The sequence below is a fragment of the Melanerpes formicivorus genome, unplaced genomic scaffold, assembly GCF_026170545.1.
Source record: "Melanerpes formicivorus ecotype bairdi unplaced genomic scaffold, bMelFor1.0.p_v2 SCAF_14, whole genome shotgun sequence".
Lineage (NCBI taxonomy): Eukaryota > Metazoa > Chordata > Aves > Piciformes > Picidae > Melanerpes > Melanerpes formicivorus.
The window spans coordinates 3,629,096-3,644,416 of NW_027142366.1; the positions used below are offsets into that span (position 1 = coordinate 3,629,096).

Sequence of the window (15,321 nt, forward strand, 5' to 3'; positions counted from 1 at the left end):
CTAAATTTTTGAGAGCTAAACATAAAATAAGATAGAAAGTGTTTATCAGAGAACCTCTTGGGACCAAAAGAAAAATAAGGAAGCAAAGAAAACAGCAGACGAGGAAAGGTGACAAAACAAATTGTAAGCTGTGTAAATTAGTCTCAGGGCAAGAGATCCTACATATAAACACTCAGGAAGTTCCTGAGAAGGTTCTTTGTCAAACTTTAAAATGGCACACACACATTTTTCCTCTGGAGAGTAAAGCATGCTGTAAGAACAAACATGATTCACCATTGTATGACTCTGGTTTAATCCTAAAACAAGTGTAAGCAAGCTGCCCTTGATTATTTGGTGCGACTAGAAAATCTGCTGTTTGTCATTGGGTTTTTGCTTGTTTGTTGGTTGGCTTTTCCCCCACCCCCAAGAAATTGCATTGGAAAAGATCCTTTTAAAAAGGGATGATTACCTGATACTGGTACAGAGGAAACACTTGGTTCTCCATAGCCAAATTCGTTGACAGCCACCACCCGAAATTCATAGGTCACACCTTGTTTGAGTTTGTCCAGGCCAACCGTGTAGGAGGTAGCACTGCGAGGGATGTCCTTCACAAACATATCCCACAGCCCTTCATCTAGGAAAGAAGCAAGGAGGAGGAAAAAAAAGGCATGAACTGTGGGATTTGGCACTTCCTTCTGGTCATTAAAAAAACCCAAGAGATTAATTGTGTATTTCAACCACAGGCACTGGATGTGCTTACCTGAGGGGTGCTCAGCGATGAATGTCAGAATGCCCTGTAAGACCCCATCTGTAGAGGCATTTACTCATGATGGGGTCTAACAATAGCCCAGATGGAAGAGGTCTCCTCTAAAATCACCCACAGTGACCTGAGCTGGCTAGAACAGCTGTCAGCCATCTGGGTCCCTCCTGATTAGGTAAGGCCACCCTATCAGCTTGACCTTTATTTGACAGAGCAAGTAAACCCAAAGCAACCAGCTAGATCAGTGAGTCCTTACCACACAGGTCTTCCCTGCTTTTTACATTGCTAAGCTCACTTCTGTATCATAAAATCACAGCCTGGTTTGGGTTAGAAGGGGTCTTTAAAGCTCATCTAGTCCAACCTCCTCTGCAGTGAGCAGGGACATCAACTCAATCAGGTTGCTCAGAGTCCATCTAACCTGACCTGCAGTTTTTCCAGGAATGGAGCTTCTACCACCTCACTGGGCAACCTGGGCCAGTGTCTCAGCACCTCCCACATAAAAGAATTCTATTCTAAATCTCCTTTTTTTTTGTTAAACCCATCACCCCTCATCCTGTCACAAGAGGCCCTGCTGAAAGTGTGCAGGCTTGGTGAATTAATGAAAGATTTGGGTCTGGGCAAGAAGCACTGTGGCCTCACATGAACTGGTGCCTGGTAGATTGGTGTCACTGGAGTGCTGCTTGCTTCACAATATCAGTGGTGAGATGTCCTTCAAGTGTGCTGGCCTGCAGTGTGGCACAGCCCACAGAGTGAGACAGCCGGCACCGTGCTTCCGTGCCACGCATTTGTAAACAGCAGTGAGGTTTTGTTTCGATCATAAACCCCTCAGACTGCTTAGAAACACAATGCCATTCTGATGAGGATGGTTCAGGAAGATCATCTTGGTTCTCAGCAGCCATACTGACATTGCCCTTGACGCATATTCCAAGAGGATCCTCTGGCCCCTGATTCATACTCGGAATCTTGTGTTCACTTAACTACAGCAGGAAGAACTTTCAACAAGATGGATGCTGTTACCAGCAGGAACAAACCCACCTATGATTAAAAATGCCAGTCAATAATTTGGAGTGCAGCAGTCAAACATGAGTCTGAACAGAATGCAGTTCTGTAACAATTGGTTGCCAGCACTTTTGCTGACAAAATGGAGTCACTGTCCGTGCGTGAGGCCAAACCCTCAGCTAGCCTAAGCCAGCATAGCTCTAACAGATCTGACCACACAAGAATCCCACTGGGCTTTTATTTTTAGTGCTCAGAGGTGTTCAAGCAATGTCTGTTTTTCTCTGCATGTCCCACAGCGATGGGAATAGAGTGACAACCTCTGCATAGAGATGACTCCAGCGCAGAGGTTGCCTGCTTTGAAAGGAAGTCCTCTGCACTGTGAGATTCAAGCACCAGCATGACTTCTGTAGCTTGAGGTGTTATCAAGGTAACAATAAAACAGGAGGCAGCAGCACTACCCTCAGTGCCTTGCTCTGCTGCTGCAATGTAAGGCAGGAATCTGTTCTCATTTGCTTTGCATTTACCTGAGTTTAAACTAATTGGAGTCATTGCAGTGATTCCAGAATTGTACTGGTGTAACAGAGCAAAATTTGGCCCTCGGCCTACTGCTGTGCAACAGGGAATAGCAACAAAGATGGATTGATTAACACTGCAGGTGCATTTCCATGTGAATGTTTTAACTTTGGCATCAGTAAATATTGGCTCAGTAATTTGTGCTGTGCTGCACATCTAGCAACACACACAATGACTAACAACTCCCAAACTACATCTTTTCTGATCAGGAGGATTGGCAGTCTCAGTGGATGCAAAAAGCCAGGCTGAAATGTTATTGCTCCAGCTACATTTGAGAAATACCACAGAACAATAAAAATAGGTAATTTTTCTGTCATGCTTAAAATTCAGACCAATACATTATTCACCAGCATGATCAGAGTATAATGAAGTTATCATAATGCACCATTGTTATGTATTAGTCTGATATTACAATGGCTATAAAACAAGGGATAAAATATTGACTTCCCTTTTACAGGGCAATAGAAGGCAAGATTATTTCTACCATGTAAACTGACAATGTAATAAAAAGGGAGCCTGGGATTTAGTTTCTCTGAAGAGGGTGGGGTGAGGGACGCACTTTCAAAGTTGGATTGTTGCAACCACCAATACCAGGAAGATGCATCTCAGACTATAAAATATTGCCATAATTGCTAGAATTGCCTGAGCTTTCATAAACACATTTGTAAACAGCAATAAGAGAATTTGAGCCCATTGTGAATTGTCTGGAAAGCAATTTGTTTGCATTGAAAGCCACTTAAATGGGGAAAGAAAAGGCAACAATAAAAATGAATGTTCAACACTCATTGCAACAAACACAACTGTTCACTTTCTCACTCATTTTCTCAAATCCATCAGGCTACATGGTGCAGAATATCCAACAGACCAAGAAGTGCAAATTGAACCACTCTGTAAAGCTTGCAAAAAGTTGGGAAAGCCACCCCTGAGAAGCCAGTGTTGCATTTTCACATCTCTGTTCCCTTGGTTATGGTGGTGATGGTGTAGAGCAGCAAGGGCTGCTGGTAGATATTTCTTAGGAGGGATCCCTGTCTCACAAGGACTCAGAGATGCTCCAGCTGGTGGCCATGTCTTCTCTGGCCCATGCTCTTTGATTCATTCAAAGAATCTTTGCCCAAAACCCTTTTTGTGGGGTAGGAAACAGGGCTTGGTCAAGATTGCACCAGCACATGATCCTTGGGATTGCAGAGAGCTGCTCATGCAGCTACAGTGGCCAGAAATCTGCAGAGTGGCAGCCTGGCAATGGGGACATCTTTAGGTCTGCCCCACTGCTGCCTCCAAGCCAATGCTATGCACAGGTATAGTCTGTGGCTTCCTAAACCCTGTCCAGCAAAGGTTTAAAATTCCAGAGCCTCAATTAATTTATCTTCCCTGCATCTGGAATACTCAGGCTCCATGTTGTAGGCAGAAATTGCAATCAGATATATCCAAAGTTAGAAAAGCTTTTTATTTCAGTGCTGAGCTTGGAGATTAAATATTGAAAACACACACAGAGACACACGCTCGCTTCTAAATTCATTCACTGCATCTCTTCCCCCAGCCCTCAAAACTAGGTTTGCTCTAAATGTTAGAAGTTCAGCTGAAAGAGAATTCATTAGAAGGTCACCTGTGATAGGAAGGATTGGCCTTTAAGTTCAGTAGAAAATCATTAGCACACTGTACACAGTATTTTCCACTCAGTTTAGGGAGGAAAGATGCTCATGCCGTGGCTGGGATATCAACTGGGGATTAACTCATAGAAACTGCTCCGAGAAGCAAAACTGGCAACACAGCTCCTGTGGAGAGGTGTAGGGCTCAGTCAGCCTCAGCCCACTCCCAGTTAATACTTGAGAGAGGTAGCACAGCTGGCAGCAAGCAGACAAATGCTTGTCCTTCAATAACATCTGTCCCTTTATTTCATCTGGCTTTCCGCTGGGCACTCGGATTCTTCAAAAGAAAAAAGCCCTAAACGGCTGAGGGCAAAGGCAGGGCTTCTCAGTAAAAAACATTTTTCCTTTGCTTCTTGCTCCTAGCAATGCTTCACCAGACCCTGCCCCAGCCCTGCTTCCTGCTGAGATTTGATCTTTATCTCCCAGACTTGACTTCTGCATCCAGTTTGGGAGTGAGGCGCATGCATGGAGAGAAGAGCTGAATGACAGGGGAAGATGAAATCATCTCTGACCTAACATGATGTCCAGCCTGCCCCAGCCATCCTGTGCTGGTGAGGAGCAGCATGGTGCATTGCAGCCATACACAGCAGCCATGGGCCAGCCTGGCTTCACAGGCAATTAATCGAGGTCTCCATGCTGAATAAAACTGTCAGTCAGCAGCAAAGGCTCCTGGCTCTGCTAACTGGGGCCACTCAAAAACAGCTGCCATGCTGCTGTGGCTGCAGAGATGGAAAGCTGTCAGTTACTGGGGTCTGCATCACCAGCCTTCCCCCTCTCAGAGTAACAGCTAAAAAGCCCCGATGTAAAACTTTCTCCTAATTACTCGTTAGGAGATTTACGAGGGGAGAAGCTGCTGAGAGTTAAGGACCAGCTGAAGGCGAGTAGCATTCCTCCTGCAGAGGACAAAACGACCACGTGGATGTTTTTGTCAGAGGCAAAGGGCTGGATTATCATGCAGACTAGTGAAAGGACAAGAATGGGAAGCGAAGGCTGACAAACTGTCAGCCTGGGCATATCGTCCGCGAGCAGAAGCGAACCAAAGGCCCCATGGCAGATGCCGGCGATGCAGCTGCAGCCTTCACTTTGAATTTACTGACTTCTGCTGGTTCGTGGCCACGTCTGACACTGCGCTCCCTCATTTGGTTAAAAATAAATAGAGAAGGAAAAAAAAAAAACCATAAAAACCCCCCAATCCATTACTTGAGACACCAGAAAGGAAGCTAAAAGTGAGATCTGCCCTCCAGGTGTAGGAAGTGAAAACCCACCATTTCTGGGAAGGACAACTCCCACTTCAAGTAGATGAGTTCTTCCCCAAAAGGTTTGCTCCCTTCACCACAGTATCACAGTATATGGAAGGGACCTTAAGAGATCATCCAGTCCAACCCCCCTGCCACAGCAGGATCACTTAGGGTTGTCCGCACAGGAATGCATCCAGGTGGGTTTGGAAAGTCTCCAGAAAAGAAGACTCCACAACCTGCCTGGGCAGCCTGCTCCAGTGCTCCATCACCCTCTCTGTAAAGAAGTTTCTCCTCATGTTGAGGTGAAATCTTCTATGCTCAAGTTTGAGCCCCTTGTTCCTTGTCTTATTACTGTGTACCACCGAAAAGAGCTTGAAAACTGTTCCATCAGAAATAAAATGCTCTCATTATTCCCTTAATATGAAAATGTTTGAAATCAATTTGTGTTTAATCTATTTTTCAGCTCAAACATGTAATTTGAACAATTTCTTAACACTGATCATCTTGGTGAACAAAAAACCCCACTTTTCTGACTTGCTTATAGCCTAAGTTTATGACTTGTGGCTGCTCTGAGTCTAACTGAAATGTCCATGCTGGCCAGAGTCCTAAACATATTATTACTGGATGCATGTTAAGATGCAGTTCTCTCTGGGCTAAAGTCATCCCCAACAAACAAACCCCAAAATGTATGATGGGGAGAGGAAGCAGAAGAGGAAATATTGGCTTGTCAAGATAACAAGTGGAATGGCCTAGTGAGGCCACACCTGGTGTATTGTGTCTAGTTCTGGGCTCTTCAGTTCAAGAGGGCCAGGGAACTACTGGAGAGTGTCCATTGGAGGGCCACAAAGATTATTAGTGGACTAGAGCATCTCTCTTATGAGGAGAGGCTGAGTCTCCTTCTCTGGAGACTTTTAAAACCCATCTGGATACACTCCTGTGCAACCTGCTCTAGACGAACCTGTGTCAGCAGGAGGAGAAGAGCAGATGATCTCCTAAAGTCCTTTCCATCACCCTACCATTCTGTGATTCTCTGAGCAAACGCCTACGTGACTGCCCTGCAGCTGCAGATGGCTGCAGCAGGCCAACACAGGCATGAGGGTCTCATGCAGGCAGTTACTTATCCACATGCACTCCTGGCAGTGTGGATCCCTAGAATGTTCTTTGGAAACACCTCATCTGTAGGCAGGGGATAACTGAAGGCAAGTTGCTGTGAGACTGCTTGGAGCTTTGCAGGCTACATGCCCAGGATTAAAGCCCAGTGCACAGTGGATGTGGCACAGGGCTGGGAAAAGCTCTACTCCCTCCAGCAGCACTGGGAACCTTAACATTGTTGAGCCATTTCTGGCCTTTCCTCTGCATGCAAAGACTGAGGATACAGTCTAATACCCATTCCTTAGCCATCCTAGTTGATATCTGAGGAGTGGGAATGGAATGGACCAGGTTGGAAAAGACCTTTGAGATCATCGAGTCCAACCTATCACTCAGCACCATCTAATCAACTAAACCAGGGCACCAAGTGCCTCATCCACTCTCCTCTTAAGCACCTCCACCACCTCCCTGGGCAGCACATTCCAATGGCCAATCTCTCTTTCTGTGAAAAGCAGAAGAGGCATCAGTGACAGAAGCTGCTTAATTGTATTTCTTCTAGCACACAAGGAGCTAAACTGGAATCCACTTCTCCAAGGATGGAGAAGTTGAAGGAAAAGAAAAACATCTCTTTTTTTTCCTGTAATGTCTTCTTCCTCTAGCACAGATCACTCTGGCAAAAATATTGTTGTGCCTGCTCGATCCCTATGTCTAAGTATACTGAAAATGCAAAGGAGATAGTCAGGCTGGTCACCTTCCTTAGATCTGGGAAAGAAATAGGGAGATCAAATGGACAATCTCAGCAGCTTGCTGCCACCACTGCTAAACCCAGCAGGGTAGCTGGAGCCCTGGGAGACACAGGAGGGCACTGGAAAATTCAAAGGGAAGTGACAAACTGGAGTAGGGTTTGGCATTTCTGACAGAAAGCCACCCTCCTACTCTCATGGAAGCGTCTTGGCAGGGAGCTACAGCAAGGAAAATGAGATGATACAGCGTATAACGTTTGGGGTAATGAGGCCTATAATAGATGACACTTGAGATGTGAAACACTAAGGTAGTGGTATTGCATTTAAATATTGGCAACAAGCTAAAGCTTTTCATCTGTCTGTTTGATGCCCCTTTTTTGATCTCAGAAGGATGAGTATCTTTTCTTGCCTTGATATTATGTGCAGGGCACAAGTCAACTGCTCTTCATCTTGGATAACTCCCTGAAAACAAAGGTGGCTCCAATCTTCAAGCTACTATCCCCATAAATCAAAGTGCAGATACAAATTCTTAGCATTATATTAAATCAGAAGCTGCTCTGAATGACCAGACCTGACAGGAGGAATTAGTTCCCTGCTTTTGTTAAGCTCGTAATTTAGATTTCAAGCTCCTCCTTGCAAAGATGAGGAAGAAAAGTGGCACAGAAAGGAAGCCAACACTACAGTGAAATAAGCAAACGTTCCAATTAGTCTGTCTCCTCTCCTGGATCACATTTCATGCTCCCTACAGCTGCAACCAGAATGAAGGATGAGAATCCAGCATACAAATGCCTAGTTCATTTGCTACAGCAGCATGAATAGGATTAAAATAATCTGAAGAGGAATTAAATGCCTCAACAGTCAGGTTGCAAGAGCAGGAGAATAAGACCTCTTCTGTGTGTTTCCAGGATCAGTGGACTGGGGCCAGCAGAAGTGACCCAGGGTTAATGCAGCTCAGACCTGCCTTGGAGGGACTATTTTCTTCCTACTTAAAAAGAGTGGGCCACAAATCCTACATCCTTAGCCATGAACTGTAAAATGTTTGTTCACATCCAATGGTGAGACAAGGCCAGGAATATTGGATGAGTTTGCAATGTCACCACTCACACGAGCTGAATTTCCAGCTTGCAGGCAATCTGTACACGAGCTGCAGCTTTCCTTCTGAAAGAGCCTTACTCAAAAACCCCTCTTCAGGCAAATGTAGCCTGGTAAGTGTATTTCAATGAGCAGTTTTGGTTTAACTTGCTATCTAAACAATGTTGTTGAAATAAGACAGAATATTTTCCACCTATGAAGAAATAAGGGCAGAAATCAATAAGCTGATGCAAGAGAAATAGAAGCATGGCCCTGTCAAAGCCTCCAATTAAAAACCCCTGTGATCACTCTGTGAAGCTCCAGTGCTCTGAGAAGGCAAACACTGTCCTTTGACTTTGTTTTGAAAAGAATTGTCAAGTTAAATGACAGAAATAGGGAAGAAATCTCAAGGTCCCAGCAGAGCTTCACTAGGGAAAAAATTCTATGAGATGCAGGGATGGAAATACACAGCTTCAGTGATGACCACAGAAATGCAGGCAACAATTTTGTTACTGGGCCAGTTAAACATAATTAAAATAATTGGTTTGAAATGCCACCTTGCAGTCCAGGCAGCAACAAGAAGGAGGATCCTTTATATAATCAAACAGATATGCATTTATTTAATCAATATATAATCATGCAATGTGCAAGCACCTAGAAGTTAAAAAAGGGAAGAACAAGCAGCCAACACAGATATGTCAAGTATAAATCATGTCTAATTTCCCCCTGTGACAGGGTAGCAGACCTTGTCAATAGAGGAGAAAGAGCAGACATCATCTATCCTGACTCCAGCAAAGCTTTTGACATGGTGACATTCAAACATGGCCTATGTGAAACAAGTATCTGGTAGATGCATCACCAGCTGGAAAACTGTCCTGAGCGAATGGTTTATCAACAGTCACTGTCAGAGTGGAAGGAAATTATCAAGTGAGATTACACAGGCGTCTGGCAGCAGTCACTGGGTTTTTTTCTTAATGACTTGGTCACCACAAAGTGTGCACTTAGCGAGTTTGCAAGGGGAACCAAGCTGGGAGAAGCTGCTAACAGGCTGGAGCATATGCCCACTTTTAAAATGACCTTGTCCAGCTGGGGAAATACTCTGGAAAAAGCAGACTGCAGCTTCAGTAAGATGCAAATCCCAGAAGCAAAACGAGATCTGGGAAAGCACTGAGAAAAACTGTGGTGATGCAGAGATCCCTCCCCCAACCCCTGCCAATGCCTTCCCTGTAGAACAAATGGGGAAAGCTAAGCGTACGTGGCGCTAAAGTCCTGGCCCTGTTATTAACATTACAATAGTAATTAGCTGCTGTGCTCTGCTGCAGGGAGAGGACAGATTTCTATCTGTGGCCTTCACAATGCAACTTGCAAGCACTTATTAGTGCTCGTGCCTGAAAAATGCAGTAAGCATTTAAATGAGTTTTAATTATTAACTATATTAGCTCATCCATTGGATGATTTAGCAGTGATATAGCACAGGGAAAGCCAGAGCACTCTGGCTAATTTTCTGTCTGTTCCTAAACAGCAGACAATCTGCTAAACCACATATTCAAGCAGCAATGGTTTAATACTGGTTGGCAGTAGCATTCTCTCTCGAAATCCCATTATCTTACTGGAATGACTGACAACTTCTCCCACTGCAGGATGGCTTTCAGCGTGGAATGAAGGAAAGGAAATCAGACCATCAAGCTTTCTATGTTTCTCGTGGCTTACCTGAGGGTCGTGCCTCTATAATGTAGCCAGTTGTGGGTTTTTCTCCTGAATCTCCCTCAGTCCATTGCAGAGTCAGCCCAGAAGCAGATTTTGTCACCAGAATTTCCTGAGGGGAGCCGGGAGACCCTACAGGATGAAGCAAAAATAACAGGTGGTGGTCGTACCACAGACAGACTGCAGCATTCTCCGTTTCTTCTACTGATCCGGGGGGGAGGGGGGGAAATCACAGAATCATACAATCAGCCAGGTTGGAAAAGACCTCAGAGGTCATCAAGTCCAACCTATTACCTAATACCTAACACCTCATAACAACTAAACCATGGCTTGAAGTGCCACGTCCAATCCTTTTTTTTATCACCTCCAATGATGGTGACTCCACCACCTCCCTAGGCAGCCCATTCCAATGGCCAATTAGAGAATAGAATAGAATAGAATAGAATAGAATAGAATAGAATAGAATAGAATAGAATAGAATAGAATAGAATAGAATAGAATAGAATAGAATAGAATAGAATAGAATAGAATAGAATAGAATAGAATAGAATAGAATAGAATAGAATAGAATAGAATAGAATAGAATAGAATAGAATAGAATAGAATAGAATAGAACAGAACAGAACAGAACAGAACAGAACAGAACAGAACAGAACAGAACAGAACAGAACAGGTTGGAAGAGACCTTTGAGATCATCCTGTCCAACCTATCATCCAACACCATCTAATCAACTAAACCATGGCACCAAGCACCCTATCAAGTCTCTTCCTAAACTCCTCCAGTGATGGCGACTCCACCACCTCCTTGGGGAGCCTATTCCAATGGTCAATAACTCTTTCTATGAAGAACTTCTTCCTAACATCCAGCCTGAAACATGCCCTGGTGTAGCTTGAGACTGTGTCCTCTGGAAGTGCTGGTGAACATAGATGCAACATAAACCAGCTCAATGGGCTACTGACCTAAATCTTTCACCAGTACTAGCACCAGCAGCTACATACAAAAGGCTGGGTTTTACAGACACCTGGGTTTTTGGCAGATACAGAAGAGAAATCACACTCTCATTTTAGCTATTAGCATATCTGCAGTGTTTGCACATTGCCACTGCTATTTCTGACTCCAGAGTTTGAAGGCAGCCTCTGAGTTTCAGGGAGAGGTTCATAGGGACAGCTGCCTGCCCATTCACTTTGGAAGATGCCACCATCACGTTGGAGAGGATCCCTGCTTTATGCTGTCTGTGGTGGGGCATGAAAGTTAAGCTGTGGATCCACAGCACTGCTGTACCCAGATGATGGCTATGGAGGGTACTGTGATAAAACGAATGCTTGCTGGCATCAAGAAGGGTGGAACTGCCAGATGTGGCTCTGATGGAAGACACAAATGTTTCCCAGAGCTGGAAAAGAAGCAAAAATCAGAAATGTGACCATTACTTTGATGCTGTGTCATTTACTGAGCAGGCTTAGATCACTGGAGGGCAGTTACCTAGTTGGATTATCTGTTTATCAAAATTTCTGATCAAATAGGAAACCAGCTCCTTTTGGTACACACATTGAACCAAGCCAGGGTTCAGCCTTGAGCTCCTCTTGACACATCAGGAAATCTGCAGATCTCTCCCTCTGAATAAGATGAAGTATCAGGAAAGAATAATTGTAAAGTCTTTCTGGCTTTACATCCAGGAACCTCTGCTGGTTTCAGCAGAGTTATTCCAGTTCTGACTCCATCTCATAGCACTACCATCAGAATTATGCACCACGCTGTCAGGCTGCAGCTTTGAAATCCCCAGCTAGCCCATTTGTGTCATGATTTATTCACACTGTTTTGTTTATTCACATCAGACTTCTAGATTATAGGAAAAAGGGAAACATGTTTTTCATGGGCAGTTGTGAAACCCACTGAATCATGTCCTGAGCTCCTGTGACTCAATTTCTTCTTGGCTTGGAAATTCATGTGGAGCCCTGAGTGCACTATTCCCCACTGTTGGACCTTGTTTGTATAAGTGATCTGGCTTTTATGGTTCCACTTACCTTCTGCTGGCCCAGCTGTGACGTTGGCTTGCAGTTCAGGACCATAGGCGATGGTTCGGGCTTGCACTCTGAATAAATAGGTCATGCCCTTGGTGAGATCTCGGACCTTCAGCCAGCGTTGCCAGTTCCCTTTAATGTCCACAGTCACCACCTTGCTTACCCCTGGAAGAGCCACACAGATAAAAAAGGGGGAAGTTTGCAATGCAAAAAGAGAAATAAAGGGGAGCTTATTACATCGAGATGGTAAGTAAAATTATCTAACAGTTTGCTAAGAAAGTATTTCTTACAATTAGCAGGAGTTTAAGTAGTGATAATAGCCAATTTTCAGCACTGATAAGTATAATTAGAGTTTAAGCTTGATAAGTGGGTACTGACAAGAAAAAAAACCGTTACAACACAACTGGGAAATTACCAAGAGACTTCATGCAACTTCACTAATTACTCTGGGAAGAAAGGAGGAGGTAAACGAATAGGACTGCATGTTGCAGATCTCTTCCTAAGCAAGCATTTCTCCATTGCTCCTTTGCCTCCTAACCTGCAACACTGCCTGGAGGAGAAAACAAGGGCCAGGTGCTTTCCTTTCATCTCCTCCTGTCATTTCCACCATTACCAAGTGAATGCAGAATGAAGGATGTGTATCTCACAGGGATCCTGGGGGTATAGATGCCACCGCTCCGGGAGGTGCAATCAAAGCACTATTAGCTTGGACAAGGCTGAAGTCATCACTTGTGTTTCATTCCCTCTCTGAGGAATTTTTTTGTACATGGATGAATTAAAATCAGCACTGTTTTCTTCATCAAGGTTTACAGGGAGTTTCACATTTAGATTCTCAACGCTGCACTAAGGGCAATGAGTGCTTTGTAAACAGAAGTCTCCTTTTGACTGAAACTTTCTAGAAGCAAGTCAACGGGAAGAATTCGAGTTATAAAAGATTTTACAGGGCAAAGCTGGAATTTACAGTCTTTTGGGCCTCTTTCTGGTTCTGTAGACAGGCGTAACACATTTCAAACCAAAATAGGAAGTTGGAGGACATTTTTCCCCGCTGGAGAAGGCTTCTTGCGAATTTATCTTTCTAGAGAAATGCAGAAGAAGGATGTTTTTCAATCCAGATGCTTGTTTTATGCAAATCAGGGTGATGCTTTCAGTTTTTATCAGTTAAATAAAGAAAAATGTCCAAGCAATTTCTGTTCAAAGTTTTCTCCCAGATACAATTTATAACTCGGGGAATCTTTCTCTGGTTAACGAGGAAGCAGTAAAAGTGCTCCCCTCCTTCCCTAGGTGTACTATTTCATTTCTCTGAGACAAATCAGGAAGCATTTGTCATTTTGAAGTTATATTAAAAAAGTGGGGGGGAAAAAAGAAGAAGGTACTGTTAAAAAAAAGCTGCAGGGCAATTTTCTTGCCTATTATTGTGTAAAACATAATGCTGTAAAGCTTAAACAATGAAAGGTCAAACAGGGAGAGGACTGTGCTAAAGAACAGATTGCTCTGTTAGCAGAATACACAGGTTTGAAGAAGTGGCTTGGGAGAGGGGAGGCAGGAGGTGTCCCCACTACCATGGTGAGGATGCTCAGCTGAAAATCATGAATGGGTGTGAAGGCAAATGATGAAGAAAGCTCCAGAGGGTCACAGAAGCACCAAGGTTGGAAGAGACCTTAATGATCATCAGGTGAAACCTGTCACCACAGACCTCATGACTAAACCATGGCACCAAGTGCCACGTCCAATCCCCTCTTGAACACCTCCAGAGATGGGGACTCCACCACCTCCCTGGCAGCCCATTCCAATGGCTAATGACTCTCTCAGTGAAGAACTTGCTCTTCACCTTGAGCCTAAACTTCCCCTGGCACAGCTTGAGACTATGTCCTCTTGTTCTGGTGCTGGTTGCCTGGGAGAAGAGACCAACCCCCTCCTGGCTACAACCATCTATGCTGGTGAATTGCAGTGTTGGCACAGAGGAATGTGAGACCTAGGGCTGGAAGGACACTCTGGGATTGTGGAGTCTGGCAGCTGCCTGTATTCAGCATCATTACGTGCTCCATCTTCAAATGGATTTGGCTTTACCTTGCTCCCTAAATAAAGGAGAATGGCTTCTCTATTGAAGGAAAACAATGGCATTGAGGGAGGGATTACAACCATGGTGGGAGAATAAATACGTTGGCTGGAAGGAAAACGTTGTCACAAGAGCAAATGGGTAGAAAGTGGGAAATAAATTTAGATAAAAATTGGGAAACTGAGGAAAAGCTCTCCACAACCTCCCCACTTGTATCAGAAATCTACAGGGGAAGGGGAGACAAACTGGAGTCAGAGATAGCACAGAGGGAGGCGAGGGAGAGAAGACAATAAAACACAGATTCTGAGGGTGTTAAGTCAAATGCATGCAGAGAAAACATGATCTGACACTTCCATGTTTCCAGGGGGAAAAAGTGTATTCTTAAACAGTGTGTAGAAATGAATAAAAGGCAAGAAATGCCCAAACAGCCTGAACCTCCTGCATACCCTCTGCACATTTCCTGGTCACAATCAGAAATGCTTTCTGCGTTAGTTCTTTGTGCTCAGACCCGCCAGTCGCAAAGGCCTAAAGTGCTTTTATTCCTGTGTTTTTATTCTTGACTATAACTTCCTCAGTGCGGGAGATGTGGATATTCAGACAATATAGATCTTTATTCCTTACAGAAGAAGCAAATACAAGTGATTGATATCCCTATTTCTTTGGAAAAGAGCTTAAAATGGATTGGCAATGGTTGAAATTACTTTCCCTGCTGTCACGCTGCCAAAGTTGGACATCCTATTGAACTACTGGCAATCTACCAGGAATATAAAAATACTAATAAGACCCATCCACAAACTTTGTAATCTTTTCTGATTCACCTTTGGAATGAATTTGCATTTGTTTTCAGAAAATGGCCACATCTTTCTGTGTGGCTGTTCTGGCAAATGAACGGAACACTTGCGGCCACCCCGTTGTCCTGCTCTAGCTTAAATCTAGCGCTGGGTTGAAAACGCGTCTCGAAAACTCCACCCGAGCAGACACAACCCCATCCCCTAACACAGTTATTTTCACCTGTCAAAAGTGGCAGTGGTACCACTGATGACTGGTACATATTTGATGCCTGGGCAATCTTTATGATAACAGAAGTGACACGCGATTTGATAAGCAACACAAATGCGTCTGAGGACTATTCTAGGATGGAGCCCACTCAGCAGTTTCGACGCAGGGAGACGATCAGGCACTCTCGGGCTGAGTTTCCTCTTCACCCATACCAGGTAATGATGACCACAAAATGACTTTTCAAATCACACAGAATAGAGTTTGTGCAAGAAAATGAGAGAGGACAGACAAAAGCTATATTCCACAATATTAGAGTTCGCTGAGCAGTTTTGGCAAAAGCAGAATTGCTTTACTTACCCTCTGCCACCTGGCTTCTCTTGGAAAACAGCAGAGAGCAAGTGGGAAATTGGGCAGAGATAAAAGATGCTACAGTACTTTTCTGTCA

General features: G+C 44.1%; 1 protein-coding gene across 3 annotated transcripts in view; it reads right to left on the reverse strand.

Moving 5' to 3' along the window:
* SDK1 (sidekick cell adhesion molecule 1) overlaps nt 1-15,321 on the reverse strand; it is a 465,152-nt gene that overhangs the window by 18,181 nt on the left and 431,650 nt on the right. For all 3 annotated transcript variants that reach the window (XM_068146644.1, XM_068146645.1, XM_068146643.1), the window contains 3 exons: nt 11,825-11,986; nt 9,809-9,934; nt 449-613 (listed from right to left, as the gene is read on the reverse strand). In XM_068146644.1, the coding sequence (XP_068002745.1) occupies nt 449-613; nt 9,809-9,934; nt 11,825-11,986 (453 nt within the window). The remainder of the gene's footprint in view (nt 1-448; nt 614-9,808; nt 9,935-11,824; nt 11,987-15,321) is intronic.